The sequence below is a fragment of the Myotis myotis genome, unplaced genomic scaffold (assembly GCF_014108235.1).
Source record: "Myotis myotis isolate mMyoMyo1 unplaced genomic scaffold, mMyoMyo1.p scaffold_m19_p_16, whole genome shotgun sequence".
In the NCBI taxonomy this organism is placed as follows: domain Eukaryota; kingdom Metazoa; phylum Chordata; class Mammalia; order Chiroptera; family Vespertilionidae; genus Myotis; species Myotis myotis.
Genome location: NW_023416320.1, coordinates 4,102,646 through 4,116,366, shown reverse-complemented (window position 1 = coordinate 4,116,366; position 13,721 = coordinate 4,102,646). Strand labels below are relative to the sequence as shown.

The following is a 13,721-nucleotide window of genomic DNA, read 5'->3' as shown; positions in this document are numbered from 1 at the left end:
TGAATTTGGTTGACAGTTCTATTATAGAGAAAGGGTGAATAACGATATTAAAATATTTCTTCTAACTAATTTCCTTTCAACGTGCACAAATTCGTGCACCGGGCCACTAGTCTATCAATAAGAAACTAAAGGGTATGTTTCACATTTATGCAAATGAAAATCACTTATGAGTTCAACTTCATGGACTATGATTCAAGAGTTAAAAGACACAGACTGGGGACAATGACTTCCTGACCAGTGCTGTACTCAAGTTCAGAAAAGAGAGTTACAAAATTACTGTGCCATTCTGAGTGAAACAGTTACTGTTATATTTTTGAGACCATGAGTATTATCAATGTATTCTAACATGACACTTTTAAACTTCTAGCCTGGTTCCAATTCCTTCTCAAGTTCATAGATAACCACATTTGTATTACGACTGATCTATTTTTCTAACCTTGCAAAACAGTAACACACACCACACATACACACCCGCCTTGCATTTGCTTTTAAATTTAGTTACCTAAAACTAAGACCAAGAGCAACATTTATCGTATCCTCTGCGGTTGCTGAAATTATGGGCACATACCCCTACAAATAGCATCTCCAACTACTTACCCTTATCACACCCCAAACAGAATGCAGTAACAGTATCTGAATGTGCAGACAGGGAAAGTTAAAACAACCGACAGTGCTATTAGCAGGCACTGAAGAAGTTATCGAGAAGGAAAATAACCGCTCAGTCTAATCAATGGGACATCCTTTAGAGGCATGTACAATTAGTACAGAAAAAAGGATGCAAAATGCTCCGACATCAGCATGTTCCAATTCATCACAATTAAGTGAAGGACTGAGCCCTCATGGGGTGGAATGCCTGGCAACTCCATGTAATCCTGGACACTAAGCATCAGGCTAGCACAAGGCTGACCGTTCACAAAGAAGGAAAAAAAAAAAAAAAGATCCATTTACCTCTGGCTTACAAACACACCCAGTTCGGTGATATTTCTCCAACTGAATTTCAAAATCCAGTTCCATCACCATCATGAACTTCAGAAAGAACGCTGGAAAGCATCCTCAACTGGCAGAAAACCTTCAGACTAATTTGCAGTACCTGGCAGGCAAGATGGGACCCAGTACCAGCGGAAATCTCTCCTCCTAAAATTTAGGACCTGGGCGGCGGGGGTGTGGCTCCCTGGCCCCAAACATCCCCAGCTCGGGAATCAAGACACTCTGAATGGCTCAGTGGTTGAGTGTCAATCTATGAACCAGTAGCTCGAGGTTTGATTCCAGGTCAGGGCGAATGCCCAGGTTGCAGGCTCAATCCCCAATGGGGGGACGCGCAAGAGGCAGATGATCAATAATTCTCTCTCATCACTAATGTTTCTTTCTCTCTTTCCCTCTCCCTTCCTCTCTGAAATCAATAAAAATATATTAAAAAAAAAAAAAGACACTCTGACTGCCAGGCAGCAGCTGCAAGTGGAGGCAAGGAGGGGGTCCCAGGAGGGGCAGGGGTGAGGCACTGACCACCTACCTGGACCTACCTCCTCGAGCAGCGCATGCGTTCCTGCAGTTATGCTTCAGAAGACCAGAGCTACATGCAACCTGGTCTGAAGAGCAAGCAGCAGAAACCCGTACCAAGAGCATTGCCCAAGCTTCTCAATGTTAAAGAGGGCTCCCCAGATCTCAAATAAGCCAACCCAGGAGAATCCATCTGGACAACACGGTCTGCTTCCCTAACTTCCCCCAGTGCTGTCTTCTGCAGCTGAAATAGGTATGGCTTGCTGGGAGGGGAGTGGTGCTTTACGGCACTTACAGCTGGTGCCAAGCTCCAAGGCAAATGTCCTATTTTCATGGAGGTTCAGAGGCTTTCACAGCCCTGGGGTCCTCCCTTACCTACCCCTCTTACCCTATCACTAATTCACTTAACATTGTAAAGGAAACCACTCCGACCTTGGCCCTGTCCCCAGACACCCACAAGGTTCTCTGGAGGGTCTGCCTGGGAGGAGCTGTTCTTCTGCAGCCTCTGGTCTCAGCTCTGACACTTCCAGGCAGCAAGGGCCTCTGGTCTCAGTTCAGGGCTCTGAGTGCCCTGCAGGCAGGTCCTGCGGGCGCAGCAGCTGGGGCATAACTGAACCCTCTGATGAGGGGGCCGTGGGGGCTTGTCTGCACAGATCTCTCTTCCACCCAGGGCTGTAGGCCCCGGACTAGGTCAGGGATTCCGGGGTGGGAGCAGTCCCAGCCGGAGTCCCCTCTCATTCCTTTAGGATTTTTGCCTCAGCCTTGCCAAGCCCTGGAGCAGTGCATTCACTGACCATCTCCCTGCCCCTTGCTGCTGACTTTGGCCACGTTGCTTCCCCTCCCTCTGCCCCCGGTGGCCTGGCGCCACCTCCTTCTCGGGTTATGACAGGGTCAGGATGATGTGGAAAGCATCTAGCAGACTGCCCGACACCCAGGAAGGGCGACAGATAGGGAGAGGCCGTCCCTCTTCTTCCCGGGGGCGGGGTGGGGGGGGTGTCCAGAGCCCGCTCAGCCCTCGGCCCACCTCCAGCCTCCCGGGCTCAGCACCCGGGCATGGGGGGCAGGCGGAGGCTGCACACCCCAGGTCCCCCTTGTACCCGGGAGCGGGGGTCCCGGAGGGGGTGTGGCTCTGCAGCCCCAAACATCCCCGGCTCAGAAATCCAGGCGATCAGATGCCAGGCAAGCCGGGCAGCAGCTGCGAGCGGAGGCTCCGCGGGTCCCCGCGGGGCGCGCTGGCCGCGACCTACCTCCTCCAGCAGCGTCACGGTGTTCCTGCAGTTGTGCAGCCGCGTGGTGAAGCTGGACGTGGTGGGCGAGTTGTAGTCCTCGGTGGTCTCGGCGATGAACTCGGACACGGAGATCTGGTCCGGCATCCTGCCGGGGGGGCGAGACACAGGCGCGGGGTGAGTCAGGGCGCGGGCTCCGGGGGCCGCGGGCCGTCCGGCGGCTCATGAACGCCCCGCACAGCCCGCACCCGCGCCCGGCCTGGCGCGGCTCCCGACCCCGGCGGCTGCGGGAGGAAGGGCGGGAGGAAGGGCGGGCGGGCGCAGCAGGCGGCGGCGGCGGCGCTGGGCGCGGGGCCCTTCAAACTCCGAGCCGCGCGCGAGGCAGGGGGCTCCTGAGGACCCGCCTCCCCGGGCGCATGCCGGCGGCGGCTCCTGGGCGGCGGGGGAGGGGACGGGGCGGCGGGATGCGGAGGGATCGGGCCGGGCGGCTGCGGGGCGGCCGGCGCTGCCTCCCCAGACGCTCTGACAGGCGGCGGCGAGGACACCGACTGACTGAGCACAGGCTCGCGCGGTCGGGTGGCCGGGCTGCGGGCGGCGTCGCTCCCGCTACAGTCACGGGGACAAACAAGGAAGTGGTCTGCGCACGCGCCGCCCCCCCCCGCCGGCCCCCGCCCCGCCCCCGCCGCCCGCGGCCACGCCCCCGCCCGCGCGCCGCCTCCCAGGCCAAGTTCCGAGCGGGCGCCGCGGGGCCGCCCCCAGCGCTGACTGCAGCGGGCTCGTTACGCCAGCGATGGGCGAGGAGCGGCACCCAAAAAAGTTGTGCGCGTTCTTTTTTAGTCCCGCGTGGGTGCCGGAAGCGAGGGGGAGAGTCGCCTCCTGCCGCGGGGGCCGCGGGGCGGCCTCGGCCGAGCGAGGAGCCAGCCGGCTGCCAGGCTTGCAGCTGCCCGCTGGCCGGGCTCCCGTCCGCACTCCCTTCCCGGGGCTCTGGCCGCCACTGCAAGGCTAGTTTGTGCAGTTGGCTTGAGTCGCTAAAATACCAGCTGAAAACAAATGAAAGGGTTTTGATTTTTTTTTACTATTTTCTAATATTTCGTTGCCTTTTTTTTTTTTTCCTAACCCGGAGGAAAGACCGGGGTCATGGGATGTAAAACGCATTTCCCGAGGTGCAAATGGTGTACACCGCTAAGCAGATGCCAAATTTCTGCGGAAAAAGTACCAACAGATTGCTCATTCCTCGGCCCCGGCAGATGGCTATTTTTTTCACTAGCTCAATCTACTTAGTCCAATGAATCCATTTAATTTCTCACCATTGATTGCCAGTGAAATTGGTTCAAAAGAAAAAAAACACACCTAGGCTTTGGGGAAGCAACACAAGATTCGCTCCTGTCATTGGAGCCAGTGGGAGCTTTCTATAGCCACCTCAAAACTCGCCTCAGCCCTGGCAGGGGAGAGCAGTTTGTTAGCGGAGTCATCCCCATAAACCCAGGTTGAGGTTAAATCTGGGGCGAGGGCACATACCAGAGAATTATGCTAAGCGAAACAGCCAGTCAGAGAAAGACAAGTATCACATGATCTCACTTATATGTGGAATCTAATGAACAAAATAAAATGAGGAACAAAATAGATCCAGAGACATTGAAGACTGATGAGTTTCAGAGGGAGGGGTTGCAGGAAGAGATTAACCAAGGAACATACATAAATAGTGCACAGTGAAGGCCTAGGGAGGGAGCAGGAGGGGGTGGGGGATGGGGTCTAGGGTGAGGGGGTAGTGGAGAAGGTCAATGGGGGAAAAGGGACATCTGTAATACAACAATAAAGTTAAAAATAAATAAATAAATAAATAAATAAATAAATAAATAAATAATAATGGGCCAAAAAAAAAAAAAAAAAGCAACAAATGAATGCATAAATGGGGAGCAGCGGGTCAATATTTCTCTTTCTCAAACAAAAACCTAAAAAACACTTCTTCACCAAAATCACGCTAATGCGCCCCCTGAGGGCAGAAGGCTGGCCCTGCGGCCACCCCCAGGACTGAGCTGCTGCTATCTTGATCCATTAAGTGTGTCCTCTGGTCTTTAACCCCAACTATAGTGGAGTGCCCCCCAAGGCAAGGGGCCTTGCTTTTTGCATTGGGCCTGTGGCAGATCATAGCCAAAAGGTTGTAAAATGAAAATGCATAACTCACTTATTGTTAACAAATACATCCTGAGGGCCCTGGAGATTGAGTGGTGACAAGGCCCACACTCTGGTGAGCTTACCTTAGTAGGGCAACAGACAGCCTAAAAATGCCAGATAATGTGGATCACATATAAAATAAGGTGATGGAGGTGTGCGGAATGTTCAGACGAGGCCTCTGTGATACGGTGACCTCTTGAGCAGAAAAGGAATTGATGGGCTGAATCCCATTGATATCCCGTTGGCTAAGGGACCTTGGCCTTCAGTGGCCTCACATGCAGAGGGAAGATAAGGGCGCCAACCCCACGAGGCTGTTGAATGATGATGGATGAGAAAGTGCTTTGTGCACAGGAAAGCCATTATGAGAGTTTCAGGTGTTTTGTCTCCTGCAGCTGAAGGTTCTGTGACTGGGAGCAAACATGGCCCCAACGAGCTTGGGCTAATTAAGTCCTGTGAGTCTCAGCAACCCCATGCTGCGCCGTGGAGCAGGTGAGAGCGCAACAGTTGACACTTAGACTTCCATCCACTCCAAGAGGGCCTTCCTCTAGGCTGGAAATCAATTCAGACTTTGACTTTGCATTTCTTCTATTCTTCCCTCTATTCCAACTTGTCATCTAAAGCCGGTCACCTCTGCTGGGCTGGTAGCTCCTCCCATCCCTAAAAGCCATCCGATGGCTCAGTAACTATGAGCTGTTATTAAAGTAAGTGAATGGCTGCCTCAACTCCAGGAGCCCTGGATTGCAGAGCCTCCTCTCATAACAGATGCTGTCACCTTGGGCCTTGGTGCCATCACTTGTACAACAAAGGGGATGTGTCAAAATGACGACACAGATCCCTCCCTGCTGGGAGGGATACCCTCGGCTCTGCAGACACAGGAAATAAAGGTGCTTACAAGCTAAGCTACCTGCCATGGTAAACAGCCAGGGATTTCTTTCTTGACTGAATTCACCACAGAGCCCAAACTTGCTGCCATCAATTGGTGTTTCACTTTCATTGGAAGATTATGTTATGTATCTGCTCCTCCTCCCCATCTCCTCCGGCCAAGAAAGGGCCGTGTGAGCAATGTGATGCTGTGCCCCGGTAAGGCTATACCTCCTCCGCCTGGTCTGCAGTTCGATTTCAAAGGTTCACACCGTATCTGGGGTTCATGGGCCATAATCCTCTTTAGATTTGAAACCATGCCCCAGTGCAAACCATCGGCACCTCTCTTCTCAGGTGCCCTGAACACCGTGCCTGGGTATCTGAAGCAAACAGTGATGTGGGCAGAACTTAAAATGCTGGGTTTTGGTGTGTGCAGCTGCTCAGAACAGACATCATCCTTTCCAGAGCCAGGAAACACATGTGCACACACGCACACACACACAAAAACACTTGTGTGTGCCCGGCTTTGTATTAAGCAGGTGTCATCTCTTTGTCATCTTCATACTCCCCATCCAAGAGTATTCAGCACCTTGGACTCTTCATGCCAGTTCTTTGAGCGCCGCGGACGGGGTAAGACAGTGGTCCTTGCAGAATGGTTTTCATCTCATTGAAAAGAGGCCGTGAGAACAGCAGTGGGTTATTCTCAGGGACAGTGGTTGCACTATTGACGCCACTGTCATCGGGGAATTGGCTAAGTTATAGTTCCAGTTGCAGACGTCCCTCACCCATCTGCCAAACCAATGACCAAGGAGGTGCATTTACAAGATGACTGACAATGTTCCAGGAGTGAAGAGTGGGGGTGGGAGCTTAGGCTGCTCTCGGGGTACAAGAAACCCAGAGGAGTTATTGGTGCCCTGATCAACAGTGCTCGCCAGCGTCCCCGGCTGATGGGATGGAATTACAGCCCTCGTCAAAGGGTCCCCATGTCTTCATGGGACAGGGCAATGGGGAGTGCAGGCTGAGAATATGCTTTGTGTTACATGGACCTCGGTTGGCATCTCTCCTCCGTCACTTATTTAGCCTTGTTTTCTCATCTGCATCATTAGGGTAATAACAAAACTACGCTGGAGGTTGTTACATGAAATAAAATGAGAAGATGTGGCTAAGACAGTTGACGCACAGTGAATAATCAACCAGGGTTAGTTCCCTCTGAACTCCCTTTCTTTGTGAAGTTGGACTATAAATACATCCCTGGCATTCCAAGACTCAGAAACGTCTCTAAATTAGTCACCTGGAGGAGGAAAGGAGAGGGAGGGGGAGACTGCACAGCAATTCCCAGTGTTTGGGCTCTCGGACTAGGGAATCGTTTTCCGAGACCTGGCTGATTCTTGTATATATCCTTTGTGAAACGGATCCATGAGTAGACGGTTTGGGACTTGGGAAGTAAATAAACAATATCTAGAGAAATAGGCTAACACACCGAGAGCAGAAGTGGGTTGAAGTAATAATATAAGAGCCTCGTTCTCAGAAGGCTATTCTGAGCAAGGCAACTTCCGGAGGCTAGAACAGGGCATTTAGTTCGCAGGAGCATCAGTTACAGGCTGACTCTCGCAGGAGAAAGACTTGGGTTCCCATCTCTGCCAAGTTTTAGCTCTTAGGCTTCGCTAAAAGCAATTCACTTCTCTCGGCTAGTAGACCTTTCAAGGTAACTAATGTCTCTGAGGCTCAGTTTTCACATCCGCAAAATGGGGGCAATGAATGGTCCCTATGTCTGAGAATTTAGTGAGCCTAGACACATTAGGAGGGTCTGAGACATAAGTGGACAATACCTTTCAGATATCCTGGGATACTGGAAACCTTATCTGGAGATATAAATTCTGATGTTCTGCTACAAACAGACACTTTTGCTAAGTACAGATTCTGGACACACATGCCCTGCTTTAAACTTCGGGGCAACTTCATAAGGTAAGAATCATTATCCCAAATTTACCAGAGAGAAACCTGAGGCTACTACGGTCTAGGTCTAGGATCCTACTTTCTGAGCTCCAGCCCCCCGCCAGGCACTGCACGGGTTGTTATGCAAGCAGGGTCTGAATTCATTCACGTAACAGTCCCGACATGGGAGCATTACCATAATGGAAACGGAGACACATGAAGTCTCCCAGCGAGGTAATGTCCCCGAGCCGGGCGGGCTAAATCCAGGCCTTTCCCACCGCCAGCAAAATCGGTCTCTTGATTACACCGCGTGTAGCGCTTCTCTGTTAGATATTTTTCCCAACCCAGACCACCAAAGGAAGGCTTCTCATTTCCTTATTTCACCTGGTAACGTAGGAATTCGTTTTCTGTCATCTCAGTGAAGTCACAGAGGGAAGGAAAGCGCTGCGGGGGCGGGAGGAGGGCAGGACGGATCTGACGCCACGTGTTTTACGGTCAGACTTGTGAGTGCCGCCCAAGTGCACTCGTGCAGTTTCACATAAACTAATCATAAAAAGTCTAGCCCCAAGTGCACTCAATGCAGCGGGAGAGGGCTGTGTAGAGTGTCCTCAGAAAATAAGGAGAACACCGTCTGTGTGGAGAGGCAAAACCCACTGCCTTTTACCTCCCTGCGCCCTGACTGTTCCTGCTGGTGGAGTGAGGAGGAAGAGGCAGGCAGGGAGCTGGGAAACTCAGGAGACTCGGCTCCTAGTGTAAATATCAAATGAACGAACTCAGGACGTATGTCTGTTCTGTCCCATAAAAGAGTAATATCAACTAACCATCGCTGTGGGCAGTGTATGCCCTGCACTATTCTGAGTCATGGCAGGCACCATCTCCCAGGACACTATAGAACAGGTACCGGCCCATCAGCGTAGCTCAAGGGTTGAACATCCACCTAGGAGCCCGTCAGGGCACATGCTAGGCTCGATCCCCAGTGTGGGGCGTGTAGGAGGCAGCCAATCAATGATTCTCTCTCATCATTGATGTTTTTTTCTCTCTCTCCTTCTCCCTTCCTCTCTGAAATCAATAAAAATATATTTAAAAACAAACTAATAAAGTGAAACAGGTACCCGTATTGTTCCCATTTCATTTGTGAGGGAAACCGGGAGCTTAAAGGTCACCTTGGCAGATGGCAGAGCGAGGCTGACCAGTGGGAGTTCACAGCCCGTGTGATCAGCCACCACAGATGCTCAAACAAGACAGCGGTTAGGTTTCCGTCAGAGCCTGCGTGCTATGCTCTTTCCTCCTGGGGAGCTCATTACCAGCCCAACTCCAGTGCAAGCTCCTCTGATCTGGACCGCGCTCCCCTGCCCCCACTCCTCTAGCTGGGATTCATCTTCGCACGGATGTTTGCCATACAGCCTCTCTCTCTGTAAGGGGAGGATGCTGGCACGGCTCGGAAGGACTTCAGACGTGTGTACACATGGACAAATAGCTCTGTTTGTGGCAGAGCTTGGCTCAGATCTTCCTTGTAAGTTTCCTGCACTACAGAATCCCCAGTGTCAATCCCCCAGGGCACTGGCGAACAAATCCTATCCGTCTCTGCATCACCTCCATCCCCCAGGAACGGAAGGAGGGACAGGAGGTTCCTGGAGCCCAGGCTTGGCCGTGACAAACATCATCTCTTGAAATCTCCCCAGTAGCCTAGGGGGAACCATGCTTGCCCTTGAGAGAACTCAAAGACATGTACAACCTACTCAAGGTCAACAGCTTATAAGTGGGGAATGGCTCTTCACAGCCAGTCTGAATCCCAGCCCTGCAGGCTCTTCCTTTCCCATAGAAGGTGCTGCCCCTTGCAGGTCTCCTGGGAACCCCCAATAAGTGGGTGCGGAACCAGCTCCTTTCCATGAGCTACATCATTTCTGGCGTAAGTAAAACCACCTCCAGGGAGAAAAAGTATGGTGTGCAATGGGATTCCTAAAGGCCTGCCACCTGTACGAGCGAGGGCTTTTAAATCTCACTCCATTTCTGGAAAACATTAATCTGAAAAAATGAGCAAAAACTTATAGAACATCCAGGTCCCTTCCCTTCCCTCCCCTTCCCTTCCCTTCCTCCTGATGAATCTGTTTTGGTTTCAGTTTAGTTATCACACTTAGCCATGCCCACTTCTGTGCTCTCAAGACTGAAAACATGCCTCCTTTTATAGCCCTTTTCTCCCTCGTACCATTTCCCACATATTTCTATTTCTCCAATTAGACTGTGAGGTCCTTGAGACCAGGGCTATCCATCCACTGCTACAGCCCAAAGTCCCAGGTGCTTAAGAGATAATTAATGAATAGACAGAAGGAAGAGTGAATGAATGGATGGATGAACAAATGAACAAACTAACACTTATAGAGAGAGGCGTGTGAGAGGACTCAGGAGAGGAGAACTAGAAAGAGGAATCCTGGTTCTTCGAGTCTCTTCCGTCATCTAACATCATTATAAACTACCAGGGCCTCAAAGACATTGCAGGATAATGTGGATTCCAGTCCTTCCATCGTCCGGATGAGGAAACTGATTCTCAAGTGGCTGAATGACTTGCACAGTGTTCCCCAGCAGATGTGTGGGGAACCAGGGCCAGATCCCAGGTATCCTGGTTCCCAAAGCTTTTCCCACACTGTCACCTTTCCCAGCTACATTCCAAGGAAGGGATTAAAGACCTTGCCTTCAGAGAAACATCTGAAACTTCCATTTAAAAGCGGATCACATGTAGTCTTTGCATCACGGTATCAAGGAATGCTTATAGACATCTGCCTGCTATTTAAACACTGTACCCATATAAAACTTGGCACAGGTTCACCTCACTGATGGCCCTGACCTTCAGCAAGAAGACTGCGAGTACAGTGAGACCAGAGTAGTGCTCCCACCTCCTTTTTCATTCTCTCATCTTGTTCTCTTCTTTCTTGCTCTCCAAGGCCAATGAAGCTGGGGAGCTTGAGGGCAATTAATGCCAGTGAAAGGGTCTCCTAAGTCCTCCATCCCACCCCTTGCCCTTCCTTAAGAGCCCCTTTATAAAAGATAAGAAGTCAGGAGAAATACTAGTAAGGAGAGAGATATTTTGTGGCCTTAACAGTGCCAGTCGGTCATGCTATTTTGTAAACATGCTATCCTACCTCCACCCCCAGCAGCTCTACAGCACATGCAGAGCAGAGGTGAGGTGCCTCCTTTGGCGAGCCCACTTTCCTGTCCGGAAGAGCAAGGTCTTCCCCACTGGGCATTCTCAGGTGGGAGATCATGGTCTCCCGGGCCCTGAGGACATTCTCCAGTGGGTGCAGAGGAATTAGGTTGGAACCCATCAGTTCAGTTCCATCCCATAGTTACTAAGCAGCCCGATAACCTTTCCAGTGGTTAAGAGTACGCGGTCTGGATTCAGATTGCCCGGGTTCAAATCCCAGCTCTGCTACTTAATAGGGATTGCTAACTTTAGGCAAGTTACTTAATGTCAGTTTCTTTACCTTTAAAAGGAGGATAATGAGAAGATCTCTCTCTCTCTCTCTAATAAGGTTGTTGTAAGGTATAAATGAGATAATCCATGTGAGATGCTTAGTACAGTGTCTGGTATATAGTAAATGATCAAGAAAGATTAGTTCCTAATATCATTATTTGTATTCTATACACATCCTGTGCTAGACTCTTCGGGAGCCAAAAAGATACACAGGACATAGCCCTGCCCTCACATGCAGACAGACATACAAGTTGTAAGCAGGACTGATGAAGGGCTCAGAGAACTCAAACAGAAAATAAATGTGCATTTCAAATATGTGACCTGTGAGTGTCAAGTCCAAAGAACGGGCCATTCCATGTATGGAGATCTCTTTTATCTGCCCAAAGCCCAGTCAGACCTGTTTGTGTGAGCTCTTTTCGGAACTGCTGATCACCTGAAACACTCGTCTATAAGAAACATCGCATGAGTGGCAGCTACCTGTGACGTCAGCACTGTGTTGGAACCTGGGGCGCCAGCGAGCTCAACTGCTTTTCCTCGGCCGAACCATCTCACCAACTTTGGCTTCCCACTCCTTGCAGTCAATACCAGAGCCTGGGACAGAGAGTCTGGGAGGTCTGTCCTAGGCCACTAACACCCATGAATTTTTTTTTTTGGCACCAGTGTTAACCCTCTGAGTGCCAACCAATATTCTGGGAACTATGCTAAAATTGCCAAGGCTGATTTTTGCTGATTTTACAGCAGTTTAGGAAAAAAATTATGAATTGCAAGTAACTGAAGTTACATATTCAAAAACTTAAGGAAACCTTTACTACATTTGTTTTCATCTTTGACATATATTGTTTGCTGATTGTATTATAAAATACTAGTAGAAAAAACAATTGCCGATAGCATTCCCGACACTTTTGGCAAAAGACAGGAGGAGCGCCATCGCGCTCCCTGGCACTCAGAGGGTTAACCAACCCCAAACACCACATGGCGCCCAGCGCAGCCTCCAGGGCTGCTTGCAGGCCAAGAACAGTCTGGAGGTCATCAGTTCTGTGCCCCCAAGAGGGGCCCCCTAGGTTATATGATCTGGCCCTGGCCCCGTGTCCACTTATTGCCTTTCAAAAACTCGCTTTCACTTGCAAATGTACTTCACCCTACGTAACAATGAGCTTCACCCTACATAACAATGAGCTGTATTATAACAGAATTTTCCCTTAATTCTGTCAAATGCAGGGCATGGTCCATTTGCAAAAGGAAAATTGCCCACCCTCTGTAGTGTTCTCTTAGCATGCGCTCTTTGGTTATCGTCTTTCTCAGAGGTGAACATTCTGAATCACATTAGGGGTTCCAATGAAGAAAAATTGCCTCTACAATTGCTAGCAAACCTTTTGACGGACACATCCAGCTTCTGTTCCCCGTTTGACTTTTAATATATTTTTACTGATTTCGGAGAGGAAGAGAGAGGGAGAGAGAGACAGAAACATCAATGATGAGAGAGAATCCTACATGCTCCCTACTGGGAACTGAGCCCGCAACCTGGGCATGTGCCCTGACCAGGAATTGAACCGTGACCTCTGGGTTCAGGGGTTAATGCTCAAGCACTGAGCCACACCAGCCAGGCTGTTCCAGGTTTTTAATTTTGTTTTGTCATTGAAAACTTAGTCTTTTTGCTCTGGCCGTTATATAAACTAATTTATAAAATTACTATGTTTAAATGGACAGCAGAGAACTCAGTGTTGACTGGATCTACAGATGACTGTTTTCAATATCTTTCATTTCTCTTTTGTGAACAAACTGACTTTTCTCCTACCCCCAGCTCATTTCAGCATCTTGAACTTAGCAGTTCAGACTTAACTTGTAGGACATCCATTCTATTTTCTGTCTGCCCTACACATCCCTTTCTTTTAGGAACTATATCCTCCCCCTCCTTGAGTCCATGTGATTCTCTAGAGACTGTCAATCATATATCTCCACATTCCCAACCAGAGGGCTGGACCCAGGCTGTCCAATCAGAGCATCCCAGACTCCTGAAAGCAGCATCGATGGGTCTTCCAATAGGCATTTAACTCAAGCAAGGCCAATCAGGGAGCTCTATGGATGCCTGAGATGGATGCCGGGGTAAAGAGCAATGTCCCTTTTTCTAGAACGTCCAGCTCAAAGGACTCAGCTAGCCTTCAGCTACTGGTGACCATAGTTGCCATACAGGAGAGAGCTTACTTAGTAAGAGTGATGCCAACCAAAGGATGGCAAGCGATGGAGAGAGGAAGGGAGAGTCTTGGTAACATCACTTGAACCACTAGATTTACAGAACTATCCCACCCGGATGCTGGTCCACCCGTGGACTCCCCAGGGATGTGAGCAACCATACTTCTATATTAGCATACGCTGGTCTAAGATGTGTTTCTAGCAATAAAACTAAGAGAGCCCTGGCTAATCTTTTTCTAGGTTCCAGTAGCATCTTCACAGTTATTAGATATGTTACCTTGGATAAACTAGTCACTGCCTCACCTGTCAGATGGGAATCATTATATCCACCCCAGAGGACTGCTCTAAACAGTCAGATAATACACATA

The 13,721-nt window shown here is 50.0% G+C and overlaps 1 protein-coding gene across 8 annotated transcripts in view; it reads right to left on the bottom strand.

Annotated features, from left to right (window-relative positions):
* Positions 1-13,721, bottom strand: part of ASAP1 (ArfGAP with SH3 domain, ankyrin repeat and PH domain 1) — a 218,077-nt gene that overhangs the window by 157,428 nt on the left and 46,928 nt on the right. For 7 of the 8 annotated variants that reach the window (XM_036337636.1, XM_036337640.1, XM_036337639.1 and 4 more), the window contains exon 3: positions 2,745-2,871. In XM_036337636.1, coding sequence (XP_036193529.1) covers positions 2,745-2,871 — 127 coding nt within the window. Of the gene's footprint in view, positions 1-948; positions 1,091-2,744; positions 2,872-13,721 lie in introns of those variants that run through there. The other variant, XM_036337642.1, reaches the window with a different exon arrangement.